At 48.4% G+C, this 19,777-nt stretch overlaps 1 protein-coding gene across 1 annotated transcript in view; it reads right to left on the bottom strand.

Annotated features, from left to right (window-relative positions):
* The window catches only part of MEGF8 (multiple EGF like domains 8), a 54,076-nt gene extending 34,438 nt beyond the window's left edge, over positions 1 to 19,638 (bottom strand). Inside the window, 4 exon segments of the mRNA XM_083162192.1 lie at positions 3,997 to 4,206; positions 5,478 to 5,641; positions 9,476 to 9,689; positions 19,523 to 19,638. Coding sequence (XP_083018318.1) covers positions 3,997 to 4,206; positions 5,478 to 5,641; positions 9,476 to 9,662 — 561 coding nt within the window. The 5' untranslated portion in view covers positions 9,663 to 9,689; positions 19,523 to 19,638.
* Between the last annotated feature and the right edge of the window lie 139 nt (positions 19,639 to 19,777).

Raw genomic sequence — 19,777 nt, forward strand, 5'->3', positions numbered from 1 at the left:
GGTGATTCATCGCGCCCTACGGGCGCTCTTCACACCGGCGTAAGGGGCTACGCCCCTTAATTTGTGAACATTTGTATTGTGAGAAATATGGTTAGAATTGTATGAAAGATGCCCTGTATTGCAGCTTCTGGCAGTGGGTGAGGGTCCAGCGTGGCAGCACAGGAGTACCGGACGGTGGCCCTGAGTCAGTGTCTCCTCCTACTGGGTGGGAGTTAGGGTGCATGAGAGCAGGAGGCTGGGATATGAGGCATGATAGGGGTATGTGGGCAACACAGCGTCAGCGATTACCCAGTGGTGGAAGTTACGGTTCAGGAGAGCAGGAAGCTGGGTAGTGATAGGGGTGTGTGGGCATACGGGGGACTAAAGAGGGTGGTGGACACTGTGCAGCTTCTGCCAGTGGGTGAGGGTCCAGCGTGGCAGCACAGAAATACAGGAGTCAGTGTCTCCTCCGACTGGGTGGGAGTTAGGGTGCATGAGAGCAGGAGGCTGGGCGGTAAAGCATGATAGGGGAATGTGGGCAACACAGGGTGAGCGGGTCTCCACTGGCGGAAGTTACGGGGCAGGAGAACAGGAGGCAGGGCAGTGTCCTCCCACATTGATGGCAAAAGTATTCAACATCGGCCATAAACCATCGATTATTTGAAAATCATTGATGGTCGATGGGCATCCCTAGAACTGGAGAAGGGTGGGGGACAGTATGCAGCTCCCGGCAGTGGGTGAGCGTCTCCTCCCACTGGGAGGGAGTGAGCGTGCATGAGAGGAGGAGACTGTATAATAGTGGTATGTGGGCAAGACATTGATAAAAGTTGTGGCGCTGGTGCAGAGGGCAGTGGGGAAACCTGCAGTGCGGCAGCCAGGGCCGGATTTCCCACCTAGGGGCGGTACCTGCTTGTGGTGGTACAGGATCCCCCATTGTCACGGGGGTACGTGAAATGTGGGAGCGGGGGCCACGGTGGTCCGCTGGGGGGTGGAATTGCCGGAAGGGGGTCTGGGGGGTCTGCAAATTGCGGGAGGGGGGGTGGTGTGTGGGGATCCGCGGTTAGCGGGAGGGGGGGGGTCCGCAAATCGTGGGCGGGGGCGCGGGGGGGCTTGAATCGTGGGAAGGGGGGTCCGCAAATTGCGGGAGGGGGGTTGTCGGGGTTAGTGAATTGCGGGAGGGGGGGTTGCGGAGGTCCGTGAATTGCGGGAGGGGCGCGTGGGGTGCCGTGAGTCAAGGGGGGGTGGTGCGGGGGTCCGTGAATCACGGGAGGGGTCATGAATCGCAGGAGGGGGGGGTCGTGGGGGGGCTGCGAATCACAGGAGGGGGGGTGTGGGGGGTTGCCGTGAATTGCATGAGGGGGGCGTGAATCAAGGGAGGGTGGGCGCAGGGGGGTGGTGCGGGGGTCCGTGAATCGCGGGAGGGGGCATGAATCGCGGGAGGGGGGGTCGTGGGGGGGTTCCGAATCGCAGGAAGGGGGGTATGGGGGGTGCCGTGAATTGCGTGAGGGGGGCATGAATCGCGGGAGGGGGGTCCCCGAATGTGTGAATTACGGGGCGGTTGCAAATCGTGAGAGGTGCCGAGGGGGCCCGCAAATCGCGGGAGGGGGGCGCTATGGGGGGTTTCGTGAATCGCGGGAGGGGGGGTCGTGGGGGGTTGCGAATCGCAGGAAGGGGGGTGCCGTGAATTGCGTGAGGGGGGCATGAATCGCGGGAGGTGGGGTCCCCGAATGTGTGAATTAGGGGGCGGTCGCAAATCGCGAGAAGTGCCGAGGGGGCCCGCAAATCGCGGGAGGGGGGTGCTACGGGGGGTTCCGTGAATCGCGGGAGGGGGCGGCGCGAATTGCGGGAGGGGGGTCGCAAATCACAGTAGGGGGGGGGGGTGCCGTGAATCGCGGGAGGGGGGGTCGTGGGGGGCCCTTTTAATGCCGGGAGGGGGGGTCGCAGGGGTCCCGCGAATCGCGGGGGGGAGGATGCAGGGTTCCTGCGAATCGCGGGAGGGGGCTCGCGGAGGGAGGGGTCGCTGGGGTCCCGCGATTTTCGGGAGGGTCGCGGGGGTCCCGCGTTTCGCGGGAGGGGGTGGTCGCGGAGGTCCAGCGAATCGCGGGAGGGGGTGGTCGGGTCTGGGACGGATATTAGACAGCACTTACATCGACAGCCATTACATCAACACCATTAGTTCGACAGCTCAATAGGTCGACATGGTTTTAGGTCGACATACCATTAGGTCGACATGTCATTAGGTCGACAGCTCATTAGGTCGACAGCTCATTAGGTCGACAGCTCATTAGGTCGACATGTTTTTAGGTCGACACTGCCATTAGGTCGACAGAGTCTATGTCGACAGTCAAAAGGTTGACATGGGATTTTTCACTGTTTTTTGGCCGAAATGTCGACACAGTCGACATGGACACAGTTTGAAGTGTACCGCAGCCGCTCGCTATGCTTCGGGCACGGTGCCTCGCTGCGCTCGGCACACTATTTTATTCTCCCACCACGCCCTAGTGGATAGTAGGGCATGAAATACCGCCTGTCGGCACATGTCGGCTCAATAAACAGTGAAAAAACCCATGTCGACCTTTTGACTGTCGACATAGACACTGTCGACCTAATGGCAGTGTCGACCTAAAAACATGTCGACCTAATGAGCTGTCGACCTAATGAGCTGTCGACATAATGACATGTCGACCTAATGGTATGTCGACCTAAAACCATGTCGACCTATTGAGCTGTCGAACTAATGGTGTCGATGTAATGGCTGTCGATGTAAGTGCTGTCTAACAATAGTCCGGATACCGGGGTGGTCGCGGGGGTCCCGCGAATCGCGGGAGGGGGGTTGCGGGGGTCCCGCGAATCGCGGGAGGGGGGGTTCACGGGGGTCCCGCGAATCACGGGAGGGGGGGTCGCGGGGGTCCCGAGACTCGCGGGAGGGTGGAATGCGGGGGTCCCGCGAATCGCGGGAGGGGTGGTGCGGGGTCCCGCGAATGGTGGGAGGGGGGGTCACGGGGGTTCCGCAAATCGCGGGAGGGGGGGTCGCGGGGGTCCCGCGAATCGCGGGAGGGGGGTCGCGGGGGTCCCGCAATTCGCGGGGGGGGGCCGGGGTTCCGCGATTCGCGTGGAGGGGGGGTCGCGGGGGGTCCCGCGAATCGCGGGAGGGGGGGTCCCGCAAATCACGGGAGGGGGGGGTCGCGGGGGTCCCGCAATTCGCGGGGGGGGGGGGGCGCGGGGGTCCCGCGAATCGCGGGAGGGGGGGCGCGGGGGTCCCGCAAATCACGGGAGGGGGGGGGGGTCACGGGGGTCCCGCAATTCGCGGGGGGGGGGGGGCGGGGGTCCCACGATTCACGGGAGGGGGGGTCCCGCGAATCGCGTGAGGGGGGGGTCGCGGGGGGTCCCGCAAATCGCGGGAGGGGGGGGTCGCGGGGGGTCCCGCGAATCGCGGGAGGGGGGTCGCGGGGGTCCTGGCAGAGGGTAGGGATGTGCAGGAGTAATGGTGGATGGTGGCTGTGGAGTAATGGTGGACGTGTACTGTAGCCCTGGCTGGGCGGGGGGAGGTGATGTCAAGGGGGTGGAACGTCAGACACATGAAAGTGAAACTGTTCTACACAGGAACGTTCTCCACAGGGGTTGAGTGACAGATCTGGCTAAATATATAAGAGATTAACCCGCCAGGGCATATTTGGGCTTTGGAGGAAACAGACTGATACCGGGGTTTCAGTGATTATCACGCATCCAATAATCATTGGGTTCTAAATAAACAGATGGGCTGCTCACTGCCCTCATTTCATTCTGGACAAGAGCAGAGACCCCTCATCCATTCCTTAATATAATGGTGGCACCACAAGTAGTGCAGCACGGTAGTGCAGCACGGTAGTGCTCTGTGGCGCCACAAGTAATGCAGCACGGTAGTGCTCTGTGGCACCACAGGTAGTGCAGCACAGAAGACACAACCACTGTTAGTATGCTTCTGACCCTAGCAGAAATGACTCGTGGTTCAGTGGCATGTAAGTCTGTATAACATACCTGGTTACATGTTCCATGATGGACATTGCAGTAGGTGCTGCAGTCAGAGATCTGGCAGCCCTCACCCAACCAGCCAGGGTCACACAAACACTGAGCGCTCTCCTGGCACGTCCCATGCCCAGAGCACCCATGGGGACACAGAGAAAAGCTGTATGTGGCGTTAAATCCCAGCAGGTTATAGTTGGCATCACTGAAGAGATGGAGAAGCATCTGCAAAGAGAGAACTAAGTCAGCCTTTGTAAAGAGAACAAAAATGTATTTGCTGGTTGTATAATGCAGATTATTTCATTTAGTCGCTATAGCCGGGTGTTCTGCTAGGGCAGGGCTGGGCAACACCGGCCCTCCAGATGTTAATGAACTACACATCCCAGGATGCTTTGCATTAGTTTTGCTATGTGGCCATGCTGAAACTGATGCAAGGCATGCTGGGATGTGTAGTTCATCAACATCTGGAGGGCCGGTGTTGCCCAGCCCTGTGCTAGGGTGAGCAGGTGAACCACTGGGTACTTATGTATTATCACGGCGCCCAGTTGCATTGATTGTATGCCTTAAGTGTTAGGCATACAATCACATGCGATTGACGCGATTTTGCGGTAAAATCGCGTCGATCACAACGCATGTGACCAAATCACGCATGCGATGGACGCGATTTTCCCATAGGAATCAATGTTAAATGGTTAAAAATGGTCCCTGACACCCGATTTCACTGTAGGGCAATGTTAAATGCCCCCAGGGCCCCCCCATTAGGTGTATTAGCCCAAATGCCCCCGCATTGTTAACGCCACCCCACCATCAACGCCAACCCGAAGTGTGGCGAGTGCAGCGAGGGGCGGCGGTACGCGTCCTCCGACCTTTTCTTACCCCCACTATCCACGTCGGCGTGGAGTTGATTTTATATAGCATGGCGAGCGCAGCGAGCCTCCGAGCCCGAAGTGTGGCGACGAGGAATACGAGCCCGAAGTGTGGCGAGCGCAGCGAGCCCCGCGAAATACAGGTTACATAATCCGCTCGCCACGCTTCGGGCTCGTATTCCGCATCCCCTCGCCACGCTTCGGGCTCGTTGGCTCGCTGCGCTCGCCACACTATATAAAATCAACTCCACGCCGACGTGGATAGTGGGGGTATGAAAAGGTCGGAGGACGCGTACCGCTGCGCTCGCCACGCTTCGGGTTGGCATTGATGGTGGGGTGGCGTTAACAATGAGGGGGGATACACCTAATGGGGGGGGCCTGGGGGGCATTTAACATTGACCCTAATCTGAAATGGGGTGTCAGGGAACATTTGGAACCATTTAACATTGATTCCTATGGAAAAAGTCACGTAGATCGCATCGCATGCGCGATTTGGTCGCATGTGATGCGATCGACGTGATTTTTCCGACGCGATGGAAATATAAGGCGCCGTGATAATACATAAGTACCAACAAGTGTCTCCAGAGTGGTGGCACAGCTACAAGCGGTGAGTGCAGAGCTTCTCCATACCTTTCCAGAGGTGGCCTCCAGGGTGGGCGGCAGGCTGCTCCCGCTAAGACTGGCAAGCAGGCGGTCGCTATAGGAGTCGCCATCATACACAAAGAGGTAGTCGTAGGTGCACTCTGTGTCCATAAACAGGAACCGAAGCAGCACGTGGTAATTGCTGTTGGGAGCTGCAAGTCACAAAAGCATTAATAAGAGAGACCAAACATAATTCCAACATGGACCATGAGATACAGCACTTTCACTCCTATGGCAGATTTTATTAATTCAATGAAATTTCCACAACATAAGAATTATTTTGGAGAGTGGGGGTTACCCCGACCACACTAGGTGGGTCTGGGTGCAGGTGCGCCTGGCTAGAGCTGTGACACCCTAGCAGCTGTTCTGCTATCTATTTTGGAGAAATGATTTTGCAGATGCAGTAACCAGAGAGCTTGGTCGCCAGCTGAACACAGAACGATGGTGCACTTGACTAATACAAGCAGAGTAAGGGGAGGAGAGGGAGTTCCTCAACTCTGTCCTGTGCTCCAGGACACACTCCAGCCAATCAGCAGAGAAAGGGGAGGAGAGGGAGTTCCTCAACTCTGTCCTGTGCTCCAGGACACACTCCAGCCAATCAGCAGAGAAAGGGGAGGAGAGGGAGTTCCTCAACTCTGTCCTGTGCTCCAGGACACACTCCAGCCAATCAGCAGAGAAAGGGGAGGAGAGGGAGTTCCTCAACTCTGTCCTGTGCTCCAGGACACACTCCAGCCAATCAGCAGAGAAAGGGGAGGAGAGGGAGTTCCTCAACTCTGTCCTGTGCTCCAGGACACACTCCAGCCAATCAGCAGAGAAAGGGGAGGAGAGGGAGTTCCTCAACTCTGTCCTGTGCTCCAGGACACACTCCAGCCAATCAGCAGAGAAAGGGGAGGAGAGGGAGTTCCTCAACTCTGTCCTGTGCTCCAGGACACACTCCAGCCAATCAGCAGAGAAAGGGGAGGAGAGGGAGTTCCTCAACTCTGTCCTGTGCTCCAGGACACACTCCAGCCAATCAGCAGAGAAAGGGGAGGAGAGGGAGTTCCTCAACTCTGTCCTGTGCTCCAGGACACACTCCAGCCAATCAGCAGAGAAAGGGGAGGAGAGGGAGTTCCTCAACTCTGTCCTGTGCTCCAGGACACACTCCAGCCAATCAGCAGAGAAAGGGGAGGAGAGGGAGTTCCTCAACTCTGTCCTGTGCTCCAGGACACACTCCAGCCAATCAGCAGAGAAAGGGGAGGAGAGGGAGTTCCTCAACTCTGTCCTGTGCTCCAGGACACACTCCAGCCAATCAGCAGAGAAAGGGGAGGAGAGTGTGTTCCTCAACTCTGTCCTGTGCTCCAGGACACACTCCAGCCAATCAGCAGAGAAAGGGGAGGAGAGGGAGTTCCTCAACTCTGTCCTGTGCTCCAGGACACACTCCAGCCAATCAGCAGAGAAAGGGGAGGAGAGTGTGTTCCTCAACTCTGTCCTGTGCTCCAGGACACACTCCAGCCAATCAGCAGAGAAAGGGGAGGAGAGTGTGTTCCTCAACTCTGTCCTGTGCTCCAGGACACACTCCAGCCAATCAGCAGAGAAAGGGGAGGAGAGTGTGTTCCTCAACTCTGTCCTGTGCTCCAGGACACACTCCAGCCAATCAGCAGAGAAAGGGGAGGAGAGTGTGTTCCTCAACTCTGTCCTGTGCTCCAGGACACACTCCAGCCAATCAGCAGAGAAAGGGGAGGAGAGTGTGTTCCTCAACTCTGTCCTGTGCTCCAGGACACACTCCAGCCAATCAGCAGAGAAAGGGGAGGAGAGTGTGTTCCTCAACTCTGTCCTGTGCTCCAGGACACACTCCAGCCAATCAGCAGAGAAAGGGGAGGAGAGTGTGTTCCTCAACTCTGTCCTGTGCTCCAGGACACACTCCAGCCAATCAGCAGAGAAAGGGGAGGAGAGTGTGTTCCTCAACTCTGTCCTGTGCTCCAGGACACACTCCAGCCAATCAGCAGAGAAAGGGGAGGAGAGTGTGTTCCTCAACTCTGTCCTGTGCTCCAGGACACACTCCAGCCAATCAGCAGAGAAAGGGGAGGAGAGTGTGTTCCTCAACTCTGTCCTGTGCTCCAGGACACACTCCAGCCAATCAGCAGAGAAAGGGGAGGAGAGTGTGTTCCTCAACTCTGTCCTGTGCTCCAGGACACACTCCAGCCAATCAGCAGAGAAAGGGGAGGAGAGTGTGTTCCTCAACTCTGTCCTGTGCTCCAGGACACACTCCAGCCAATCAGCAGAGAAAGGGGAGGAGAGTGTGTTCCTCAACTCTGTCCTGTGCTCCAGGACACACTCCAGCCAATCAGCAGAGAAAGGGGAGGAGAGTGTGTTCCTCAACTCTGTCCTGTGCTCCAGGACACACTCCAGCCAATCAGCAGAGAAAGGGGAGGAGAGTGTGTTCCTCAACTCTGTCCTGTGCTCCAGGACACACTCCAGCCAATCAGCAGAGAAAGGGGAGGAGAGTGTGTTCCTCAACTCTGTCCTGTGCTCCAGGACACACTCCAGCCAATCAGCAGAGAAAGGGGAGGAGAGTGTGTTCCTCAACTCTGTCCTGTGCTCCAGGACACACTCCAGCCAATCAGCAGAGAAAGGGGAGGAGAGTGTGTTCCTCAACTCTGTCCTGTGCGCCAGGACACACTCCAGCCAATCAGCAGAGAAAGGGGAGGAGAGGGAGTTCCTCAACTCTGTCCTTTGCTCCAGGAAACACTCCAGCCAATCAGCAGAGGAAGGGGAGGAGAATGTTTTCCTCAACTCTGTCCTGTGCGCCAGGACACACTCCAGCCAATCAGCAGAGAAAGGGGAGGAGAGTGTGTTCCTCAACTCTGTCCTGTGCTCCAGGACACACTCCAGCCAATCAGCAGAGAAAGGGGGGGGAGAGTGTGTTCCCCAACTCTGTCCTGTGCTCCAGGACACACTCCAGCCAATCAGCAGAGAAAGGGGAGAGTGTGTTCCTCAACTCTGTCCTGTGCTCCAGGACACACTCCAGCCAATCAGCAGAGAAAGGGGAGGAGAGTGTGTTCCTCAAATCTGTCCTGTGCTCCAGGACACACTCCAGCCAATCAGCAGAGAAAGGGGAGGAGAATGTTTTCCTCAACTCTGTCCTGTGCGCCAGGACACACTCCAGCCAATCAGCAGAGAAAGGGGAGGAGAGGGAGTTCCTCAACTCTGTCCTTTGCTCCAGGAAACACTCCAGCCAATCAGCAGAGGAAGGGGAGGAGAATGTTTTCCTCAACTGTCCTGTGCGCCAGGACACACTCCAGCCAATCAGCAGAGAAAGGGGAGGAGAGTGTGTTCCTCAACTCTGTCCTGTGCTCCAGGACACACTCCAGCCAATCAGCAGAGAAAGGGGGGGAGAGTGTGTTCCTCAACTCTGTCCTTTGCTCCAGGAAACACTCCAGCCAATCAGCAGAGGAAGGGGAGGAGAATGTTTTCCTCAACTTTGTCCTGTGCGCCAGGACACACTCCAGCCAATCAGCAGAGAAAGGGGAGGAGATGGAGTTCCTCAACTCTGTCCTGTGCTCCAGGAAACACTCCAGCCACTCAGCAGAAAAAGGGGAGGAGAGTGCACTTTGTCCCCTGATCCTTTATCCAGATATCCTTTATCCAAATTATACCAAAAGCCATAGTTTCAAGAGTCCTGGGGACATGATCTGTAACTGGCACTCCTGGGGACATGAGTGTGTGTATTTCATCTGTTTGACGTGTTTATACAACATAAATGCAAGATACCTTATTGAATTCTAAAAATATTCTGAAATATGCAATAATCAGTCTTCTGGTCTTAAGCATTTTGTATAAGGGATACTCAAACTGTAGTAACAAAAACCTATCACACATCTGAGCAGCTGCTTCTACCTATATATCCATATACCGGAGGAGAGATAGGACATGCCATATTGATGGGCAGCAATAACAGCATGTGAAGAAGTCAGCATCTCTGCCACATTTCCTTATACAGGACTTACCTTCTATTAGCCACTCGCAGTTGCCGTTGACCGAATAGTTTCCTGGGCCATCACTTACAAATCCTGGCAGACTGTGGAGCACAGTGCGTTGTCCCTTACAGTCCCCCGATGTGGATGTTTGAACCTGGGAGAACACGAGGAGACAGATGTGCCAGCCAAACCTCCAGATCCCAGTATGGGCTCCCATTCCCGCTCAGCATCCCTGGGAGGGGACCTAGAAGCACAGACAGAGATTAGATGGAGCCAAAGGAATTGGAACAAATAGTTAATCAAAAGATTATAGTGTTCCCTAACAGCTAACGTCCTGCACCGGGGCTTACAGCAACAAGACCTAGTGATCCACATCCAAGTCGTAGATTAATCATTCACAGGTTCACAACCACCAGATCAACCACAACAAACGGTTTCCAGAACAACGCATCAGTGGCCCAGGAGTGGACAAAAATAAGTCTGTACGTTACTACTGCCCATCATTGAAATAACGGGTTTGCAGCTATTCTTTCCGAACACACAAAGAAACATATACTGCTGTTCCGGTCTCTCTTTTGTCTTGGTCAGCATCACTTTATTGGCTTTCTCCTAAGGACTGTCCAAAGGGTAAACGAATAGCCTTGCGGCTAGAAGTAGACAGGCGCATAATAGGGTGGTTAGTCAAGCAGCTCCTACTAGGGGGCGTCAAACCCCTACAAGAAATGTATGGCAAGGAACAAGATGTGGACCGCTAAAATAGTGGATCAATATGGTATGGTTTAAAAGACAAGTGATTTTATTTGAGCAGTGGGTCGTTAGCCACTCAGTATGGTATAAAAAAAAAAACCATATACACAATATTAGTTTAGTTACAACTAGACATATTAGAACAAAATACAAAAAAAGTTTAAAATTAAAATGTGGGTTTTTATACTTATAGGTGTGGAGTCCCGTTTGGTGGTCCTTATTGGAGATACTTGCATCTGTGTTGGGTATATCCGTCCTAAAGCTGGTAAATAGTGGGGTCCATAAACCTTGCCGGATTGTAGTGACGCTGGAGGAAAGATGTCAAACCCGATAGGATTGCGGGTATCCTCAACGATATGCGTCTCTGTAATCCTCAATATGCAGGTGGTGGTATCCCGAAATTGGTGGTAAACGTGGGTGATTTGTCCAGCTGGTAGCCCAAAGGTAGTAAGTGTGCAAGTTCTTCTCCAGAAACGGGGAATCCAATTCCAACCAAGATAACCCAGAGTAAAATCAGCAGGTGCTCCCTGACATGTTTCGCTGTCCAACTGACAACTTTTTTTGAAAAAAGCTGTCAGTTGGACGGCGAAACATGTCAGGGAGCACCTCCCTCACCAAGTTGGGCCTTTGATAAAGCTGCAGCAAGTAGTGAAACGCGTTAGTTGCCTTCCATACGCCCAGGACTCTTTATTTGTGGACTCCCGGTCCATTGTGGATGACTCTGGCTCCAGCCACATACCAACCCCTTCCCTCCTGCTAACAGTTCTGGCGGACACCGCTCTTTGGACCCCTCCAGTGGCACCAATATACAATCGGCTATCTGTGCGAGAGGCTACTGGTCCCTACAAGCGGAAGCCATAAAGAACTACCTCCAGCTGTAGCCCACAGCTCCGTAACACTAGTGAGGACATTCATCGGATAATACAGAGGAGCCCACTACAATTATATCCAAACTGGCAAAGTGCACTTACCTTGGGGACTATAAATCCCGCTTGGGCCCATATCCGCATCCAATTATCCACCTGTGGCGTGCTACAGTGCTTTTATTTCATGTGATTTTTTTGTGTGTTTTATACGTGTTTTTTTCATGTGGTCATAATAAGTCAAAGTGAATTTTTTCTAACCCACACTTTCCATTCAGTGTTATTATCTTTTAGCGGTGCTCATATGCCTTGTGCATGATTGTTGGTGTTCCATTTTTTGGTGGGGACTGACTACCCCCATTTTTGGATAGAAAGGGTTTGGAAGACCCGCACCATAAATTTGATGTTTAATAATTTGTATGATTATTATTACTTTTGGGTGGTAAGAATGCTCGCCTGTCAGGAATTTTTATCAAATATGCTTCCTGGCCTGCTAGGGTGCAGCCCCCTGATTTATCGTTAAGTCAATATGAACAGGAGAAGAGAAAGAAATCAGCTTTAAATGGGGCACACTCCTCACCCAAGATGTCTTAATTAAAGACTTTTTATAAAAACGTACCTACTGTTAGGTGTATATTTTATTAGTGTATATTAACACGTTGACCTATCCGGCCATCATTTATATTTTGGGTTTTCAATTTTATTAATTGTATTCAACCTTTATATAGTATTCCCTTTACAAGGGATAACACATAGCGAAATTATTAAAAACAAGTAAAGATATAGAAAAACAAAAGAAGTAGAAATTTAAAAGTGTCTCTGTGACCTATTCGTAGCTATATTAGAATTGCTGGTAGTGGCTATATAGTATCTGTGTTCACTGTAATTTGTAATAAAGAGAAGGAAGGAAATTTCATTTCTGGACTTAAAGATTAAGAAAACTGATGACAACAGACTAACCACAGACATCTACCGCAAAGAAACGGCAACGAACAGCATCTTACACAAAACCAGTTCACATCTCCCGGCGACCCTAAGGGGCATCCCTAAAGGAGAATACATACGCCTGAGACGAAACTGCTCTGAAGATGACATCTTTGAGCAAAGAGCACAAGAACTAAAACAGAGGCTACTACTACGTGGGTATAGCAACAAACTTCTCAAACAAGCGTACGCAGCAGCAAAAAAGATCCCCAGAAGTACGTTTCTCATTCCCAAATCAAAAAAGACCAATGAGAACATCCCAAGATTTATCAGCACGTACTGTACAGAATGGAAGGAAATTAACAAAATCTTAGCAAAACACCAACATGTACTTACAACGGACGAAGATCTGAAATCAACTATTGGAGACCGTATCCAATGTAGTTGGAGAAAATCAGCTAATTTGAAGGATAGACTAACCCAGAGTCACTTCATACGAAGGAAAAAGAAGATACCCACCACAGTAGGATGCCACAAATGCGGGAGATGTAAAGCATGTGAATATGTTACAAACGCCAAGAATATCACCAACAGATATGGTGAAATCTTGAAAATACATGACTTTATAAACTGTGAATCATCAGGAATTATTTATTGCCTTATATGTCAAGTATATTGGGATGACTAAGAGACCATTGAAAAAGAGAATACTAGAACATATAGGCAATATTAAAAATGCACAGAAAGAGGTGGATAATATGAAGAAAATTACTAGTGTCGCCAGACACTTCCTGAGATGTCATCAAAGTAATCCAAAGGGATTAGAGGCAATTGCCCTGGAGAAAGTAAATCTAGGGATCAGAGGGGGAGACATAACACACGAACTCCTCAAGAAGGAAGCAAGATACATCTTTCTGATGAATAGTCTGAAACCACATGGCCTCAACGAAGAGGTACACTATTCTGCCTTTCTGTGAACCATGGGAAGTCAAACTAAACCCATTCTGATCAGTATGAGATCGATCATTTTAGGGATTACGGGACACTGAAGAGGTGATTCGACTCCTACCCACTCAGGAATCAACTTCAGAACACCTCTCTCTAATATCTCCACGATACCCAATTACCTAATGCTCTCTCCTAAACTTATATGATCGAGAGATCCTTCATTATACAAAAAATCACGTATATCCGGAACTTAAAAAGATGGGCTACTCAAGTAACTCAACACGACTTCATATATGTTGGGACCTAAATGATGTTGAGGCTTTAAGCCAAATGACTACAAAACTCCAGCAACTTACCGTATCACTTTCTTAAGAAAAGAATGGAATGGAACCAGAACATCCTAAAAAGAAATAATAATTAAGGTTATCACCTGATTAGCTGTACCAAGACATGCGTTATTACAAAAAATATATAGACATGTCTATATCCTATTAAATCACGAGCACAACAACAGGGTAACTCATAAGAGTTGCACTGTATAAATACACCACGTAATTTTATATATAAGGAAAACACTATTTTCAATATGGACATCATTTTTATGCCCATATAAATTTACAATATCAACAATAACATATATTCTTTACAGTATGTGGCACAGCAATTTTTGCACAATTCACGATTGCACATATTAGTATTCAGTAATTTATTTTTTAACACATTTAATTTTTGCACGTATTTTTGTTCACCAGCAGGCTGCCCAATAAAAATAAATATAAATATAAATACAATTCACTTTATATTCACCTATTTTCACTATTAAAATCACTTTACACACATATGGTTACTACAATTCCTAGGATTGTTCCAGAGATCAACGGAGAATCCTCTATTCTATTAAGATTTGGAACCGATATAATAATAACAGGACCATTAAATACATGGGAGCAACAAATCAACAACAATATAACTAAAATAAAATTCATTATTTATCAATAAATCAATAAAATTCTCCCATTTATCTGTTGAGAATACAAAATCAACATGCAAAAATGGAACTGTATCCCAGCAACATCAAGGAACTGGCATATAATCTATACTAATTAACTATTAAAAGGATGTAAACACGGAGGTATCCATAGTAGACCAGATAACTAAAAACTGACTAATTAATGAATAAACAAATAATAAAAAAAATTTCTGGCGCATTAAGAACTCGAAATAAACATCACTATATATGATAAAAATACGGTGATGCAGGATAAAAATAATGTGGGAGAATACAGTACTCCAAGCTGAAATTAATGATATTTATTCCCAATCAAATACCCACCAATAAGATCACTCTGATGAATTTGAAAAACCTAGAAAAAAACTTTCATTGGTCCAAGTGCAGAAACGCCCCCACAAGACCAATTCCCATAAATAAAGCCCAAAGGAGGCGGGCCTGATACCTAGGTGACAGCCTTGAAAAAGCTACTGAGCGAAATGCGCATTGGCATTCACTCTGTGACCTAGTAGCAATAATTTTGTGTTCATTTGTATGTCTGTTTGGTGTATAATTATTCTGTGATATCGATTTAACTCCACTAACGTGTCTGATACTGTGGGCAGAAAGCACGCCAGCCGAAGAGATTTACTCTCTGGCTTGGAGCGGGTATCAGCATCAGCACACGCCGGCTAAGTAAATTTACTGTCCAGCTTGGAGCGATTGTTCCTCTGTCCGCATGATACATATCATCCCATGTTAAATACTCTGACCTATTAAATATACTAATTACCATTGCGGCAATACAAGCCAGCAGAAAGTAAACTTAGTCTCTGATCTATAACAACAGAGATACTGAGAGCCGTTATTGTGACTGTATGTAGCGGCAGATAACCGCTGGTAAAACACGCAGTGTGAATGCACGCAGGTTACAGAATAATACATGGTATATTGATGTATATGTGTGAACATACGTTTAAAAATGAGTACTGGCTATAGTCTCATACATGTATATATTAATGAGATGAATAGATCCATGTAAAGCACGCTCCAATTAAGTGATTAAAATAGCCGCAGTTCTCAGTACACTGCATGGAAAAGATAAGAGAAACTTCTCTCTAGAGATTATTGATTCCAATATTGAAATGAATAGAGTTGTATCTATTTTCATCCATGTATCACCTCATGCATGAGTAGCATGATAGATATACTGCATGAACATACCCAACTCAATAACTAAATCTGTGGATTGCCACATGTGTATGTAGCAAGGCAATAAAAATTTCAGATCTAGCGATTACCTACCTCACAGTGTTTAAGGGGATTGACTAAAACTCATGCCCATACCAGATAACTAAAAATCATTAAGTGGATACCAATATCTCTTTTTGATGTGCGTATAATTAAGTGCGACTCAATTCTGTGATTTCCCGATGTGTATGCCATTATCGCGGCAATAAAAGCCAGCGAAAAGGACTCAGTCTCTGACTTGAGACGATAGAAATACCAATAACTGTTAGTGAGACAGCAGATTTCGGCAGACAGCCGCGGATATAACACGCGGTGTGACTGCACGCAAGACATATGGTATATAAACATCACTGACTACACATTTAATATTTGCTATAATCTATTATATGTATGAACCAATGAGATCAACAGATCTATATGAGCACGCTCCAACAAATTGATTAAAACACTCATATTTGTGTCCATACAAGACAAACAATAAATCCCACTGTGATCTGTGCAAAATAAATTGCGACCCAATCTTGTGATCTCCCGGTGTGTACGCAGGGATACTACATCTTATGTAATAAAAAATTAAATATCTCAAATGTAAAAATGAGAACATAATTCAGTTGTAAATCATTCATAACTTTTGTGCACTTGTATAAAATTTACCTGCATGGACACGCCTGACTAAAATCACATCCAACCTGATAAGTTGGACCAATAAATGGGCGCATCTAAATAAAAGTAATAACCATATCATGATCTGAATCGTGTGGTTACCTAGCCTGGACGCCAAGGTTCCACACAACATTTTCTGTCTGAAAATAACATTCAATAAATTTACTATATATATGCGCATCCAGACACAGTGGTGACTGAGAGGGAACATCCTTTATAAACACATTTTGTGTTATTTAATCACATGGGTGTTTTTATGCACATGCATGAGTAATAGTGACCCCTATACACTGGTAAACATATACATGAGAACAGGGGCGGATCCAGGATAAAATGACAGGGGGGGCACCATGATAAAAGAGGGTTTAGGTGGGGGAGGGGTGATGTTAGTGGTGCCAGTGTACATGCTAAGAGAGTGGCAGACAGAGGGTGGGAATGGGATTAAAAATAGGCCCTGGCATTTAAAGTATGCAGGCCCACCATGGCGACAAAAGTGGAGGATGTAATTGTGCCAAAGGCACACTCCGGAATAGGGGGTGTGGCCACTCAACAGTAGTGTCCTTGAGTGTAGTGTACAACACCATATACAACCTCTACACATTATGCAACAAAAAAATAGACCCCATTATACTTGCCCCTTACACATGACGCCAAATGGAATGAGCCAAAATTCACATAATGCCACATGGATTGAGCCAAAATTTACATCATAAGACACGGATTGAGCCAAAATTCACATAATGCCAAATGGATTGAGCCAAAATTCACATAATGCCACATGGATTGTGTCAAAATTCACATAATGCCACACGAATTGAGCCAAAATTCAGAAAATGCCATACGGATTGAGCCAAAATTCACATAATGCCACACGGATTGAGACAAAATTCACATAATGCCACATGGATTGAGCCAAAATTCACATAATGCCATACGGATTGATGCAGAATTCACATAATGCCACACAGATTAAGCCAAAATTCACAATACGCTTCATAAACAGTGACATTGTCCACCAAAGGTGCGCATTAAACATTTACACCATAATGTCCATTGCACGTTAAGTTACACGCCATTATGTCCATTATGTATTATGCCAAACACCTTAATGCCTATTAAAAATGATGCTACATAAGTGCTGCTTATCTACATGCTCATTGCCAAGGGTTCCATGCTCATTGCCAGAAGTTCCATGCTCATTGCCAAGGGGGAATACATGCTCGTGGTATATGGTGGACAGCCGCCAGGCAGAAGTGATAGCCACTGACAGTGGCAGAGCCTGGCTGTATTCAGAGCACTACAGGTCCTGGCTATTTGGAATAATACCCACACCAGAAAAGGCATTCCCAGGTTGGCCCCTTTAACACCAGCCTAGTCTCTGCATTTTCTGGTGTGAGGGGGAGAGAAAACCACCCCTCCCCCCCTTTAACCAGTTATCTCATTCAACCGGCTATATCTTCGGAACCAACTGACCCATTTACATGAGACAAGTATCATATTTAAGAACTTTTGAGTAGGCTTTGAATGATTTTGGTCCAGTGAAACTGGAACGTTTGGTTCCAGAGTAATCTGCCCTCAAACAACATGAACAGCCATGAAATTACATTTAAAAAAAAAAATCGGTTTACATGCAATATCTCTGGAACCGATTGACCGATATGGACCAGCCTGGTATCATATTGAAGGCCCAGCGATTTGGAATTGGATGAGATCAACCACAAGTTTCTGTAATGCCAGGGGGGGGACTGGTAGCCGTCGGAACCGGGTGGGGGTCGAAATTGACGGGTCCCATATTATCCTATGGGGAAAAAACGTTACAGCTTTGCCAGGCGATATCTCCGGTTCCCGGGGGGCTAGAGACACGGGGCTGGGCTCGTTGGAAAGCCCTGGTCCTCAGCTACAAAAGAAAATGACAGGGGGGGCACGTGCCCGGGTGCCCCCCCCCCTGAATCCACCACTGCATGAGAATATCTGTACAGTGATACCTAGACTTCTCATATAAGGGAGTACCGGGCTGAACGGCAAGCACCCCCTTTTCCCGTGATGTCTGAGATCAATCATCACATTCCAAGACAGTAAACAAACCTGTGAGCATTCAGAGAAGGTGATCCTTGATACATTGGGTTGAAGATTTGATACATACTCCGAGACAGAATAAATTTCACCAAAACTTGTGTGTGGATAAATATTATACCCATACATAAAAATGTACCAACTCCATCAACTGGATAATTACCCTATGACATCATAAGTCAACTGAGGAGTGGTTACATAACTATAATAATACATTGAATAAATACACAAGATACAGTAGACGAGTAAAAAACTCTCTTTATTACAAATTACAGTGAACACAGATACTATATAGCTACTACCAGCAATTCTAATATAGCTACGAATAGGTCACAGAGACACTTTTAAATTTCTACTTCTTTTGTTTTTCTATATCTTTACTTGTTTTTAATAATTTCGCTATGTGTTATCCCTTGTAAAGGGAATACTATATAAAGGTTGAATACAATTAATAAAATTGAAAACCCAAAATATAAATGATGGCCGGATAGGTCAACGTGTTAATATACACTAATAAAATATACACCTAACAGTAGGTACGTTTTTATAAAAAGTCTTTAATTAAGACATCTTGGGTGAGGAGTGCGCCCCATTTAAAGCTGATTTCTTTCTCTTCTCCTGTTCATACCCCCATTTTTGAGCAGCTGCTAATTTAGATTCTCAGCTCCTGCCACAGCGCCTGATTATTCCTTGTGAATTACCCCTTGTCTTATCGCTGAAAACAAATCGATCCTCTCCGTTTAACCCCCACGCCGGTAGCTCACTCTATTCAACGCGCCAGGGAAATCCTCGCTGTCAGAGGACGGCGAGGATTCCCCCAAACAGCGAGGCTCACGACTAATGCAGGGAGCCTGCTGCATTTAGCCACGAGCCTCGCTGTTTAAGTGTCCGCACACGCCGATTCCCCCTCACTACAAAAACCTAGCGAGGGGGAAATGGCGCGTGCAGGGGGTCAGCTGAATACTGACCCTGCGAGCTGTGACAGCTTGCAGGCACACTTCGACCTGTCACAGCTCGCAGATAACATGGAATACACCCCATTGCATTTAGAATGGTAGAGACTAGTTCCCATGCAGTATAGCTTACAGGAAGTGACGTTCAGTGAGGGCGGAAGTTGTTAGATGACCTCACAACGTTTTTAAATTTATGTGTAATTCCTGTAGGTGTCGTTTATTTTGTTTTATTTTTGCAGCATTGTACCCTCGCGGGCTCGCTACGCTCGCTTCGCTCGCCACAGATTTATATTCCCCCTCCAGGTATACGTGGACCCAGGGCATGATGGGAAAATTACCTAAACTGCATGGGATCTAGACACTACCCATTTTTAGAATACCTACTGAACAACTGCCTGCATGCTTCACATGACATCATACCCAACTACAGGCAATCATCCCGATCACCCCCTTTTGGTGATCATCCTTTTAGAAAATCCCCAAATAAACACACACACACACACAAAAGCAGTCCCTGCCCATCTTTGTGACTCTGGCACTCATACCACACAACCAGGCATCACAGTGACTGCACCCTCCACCCTTTTTCCTCCCCTTTTTGGTGCAAATGTTCGACAATGCAAAAAACAAGCCTGGCTGGAACCTGTAGTTCCCCTTTGGCACTAACCTCCTGCAGGCTGCAGATATAAATCCGCTATTTGTCCACTGCACTCCCAGATGAACCGGATACAAAACTCTTCAGGGTTCAACAGGAAGTGTGCGATAAGCCCCGCCCCCTGTACGGACACTATATGAGCGCACGTCGTGTACGGACACTGCTAGCCTGACGTCGTGACGTCTACGTGCAGGGGGCGGGGAATTGTCGGACAGTGTGACTCGGATGATGGGCTTTATTTTATTTCCGTAGTCTCTGAATTGATGT

Source organism: Crinia signifera, chromosome 19 (assembly GCF_055691185.1).
Source record: "Crinia signifera chromosome 19, ASM5569118v1, whole genome shotgun sequence".
NCBI lineage: Eukaryota > Metazoa > Chordata > Amphibia > Anura > Myobatrachidae > Crinia > Crinia signifera.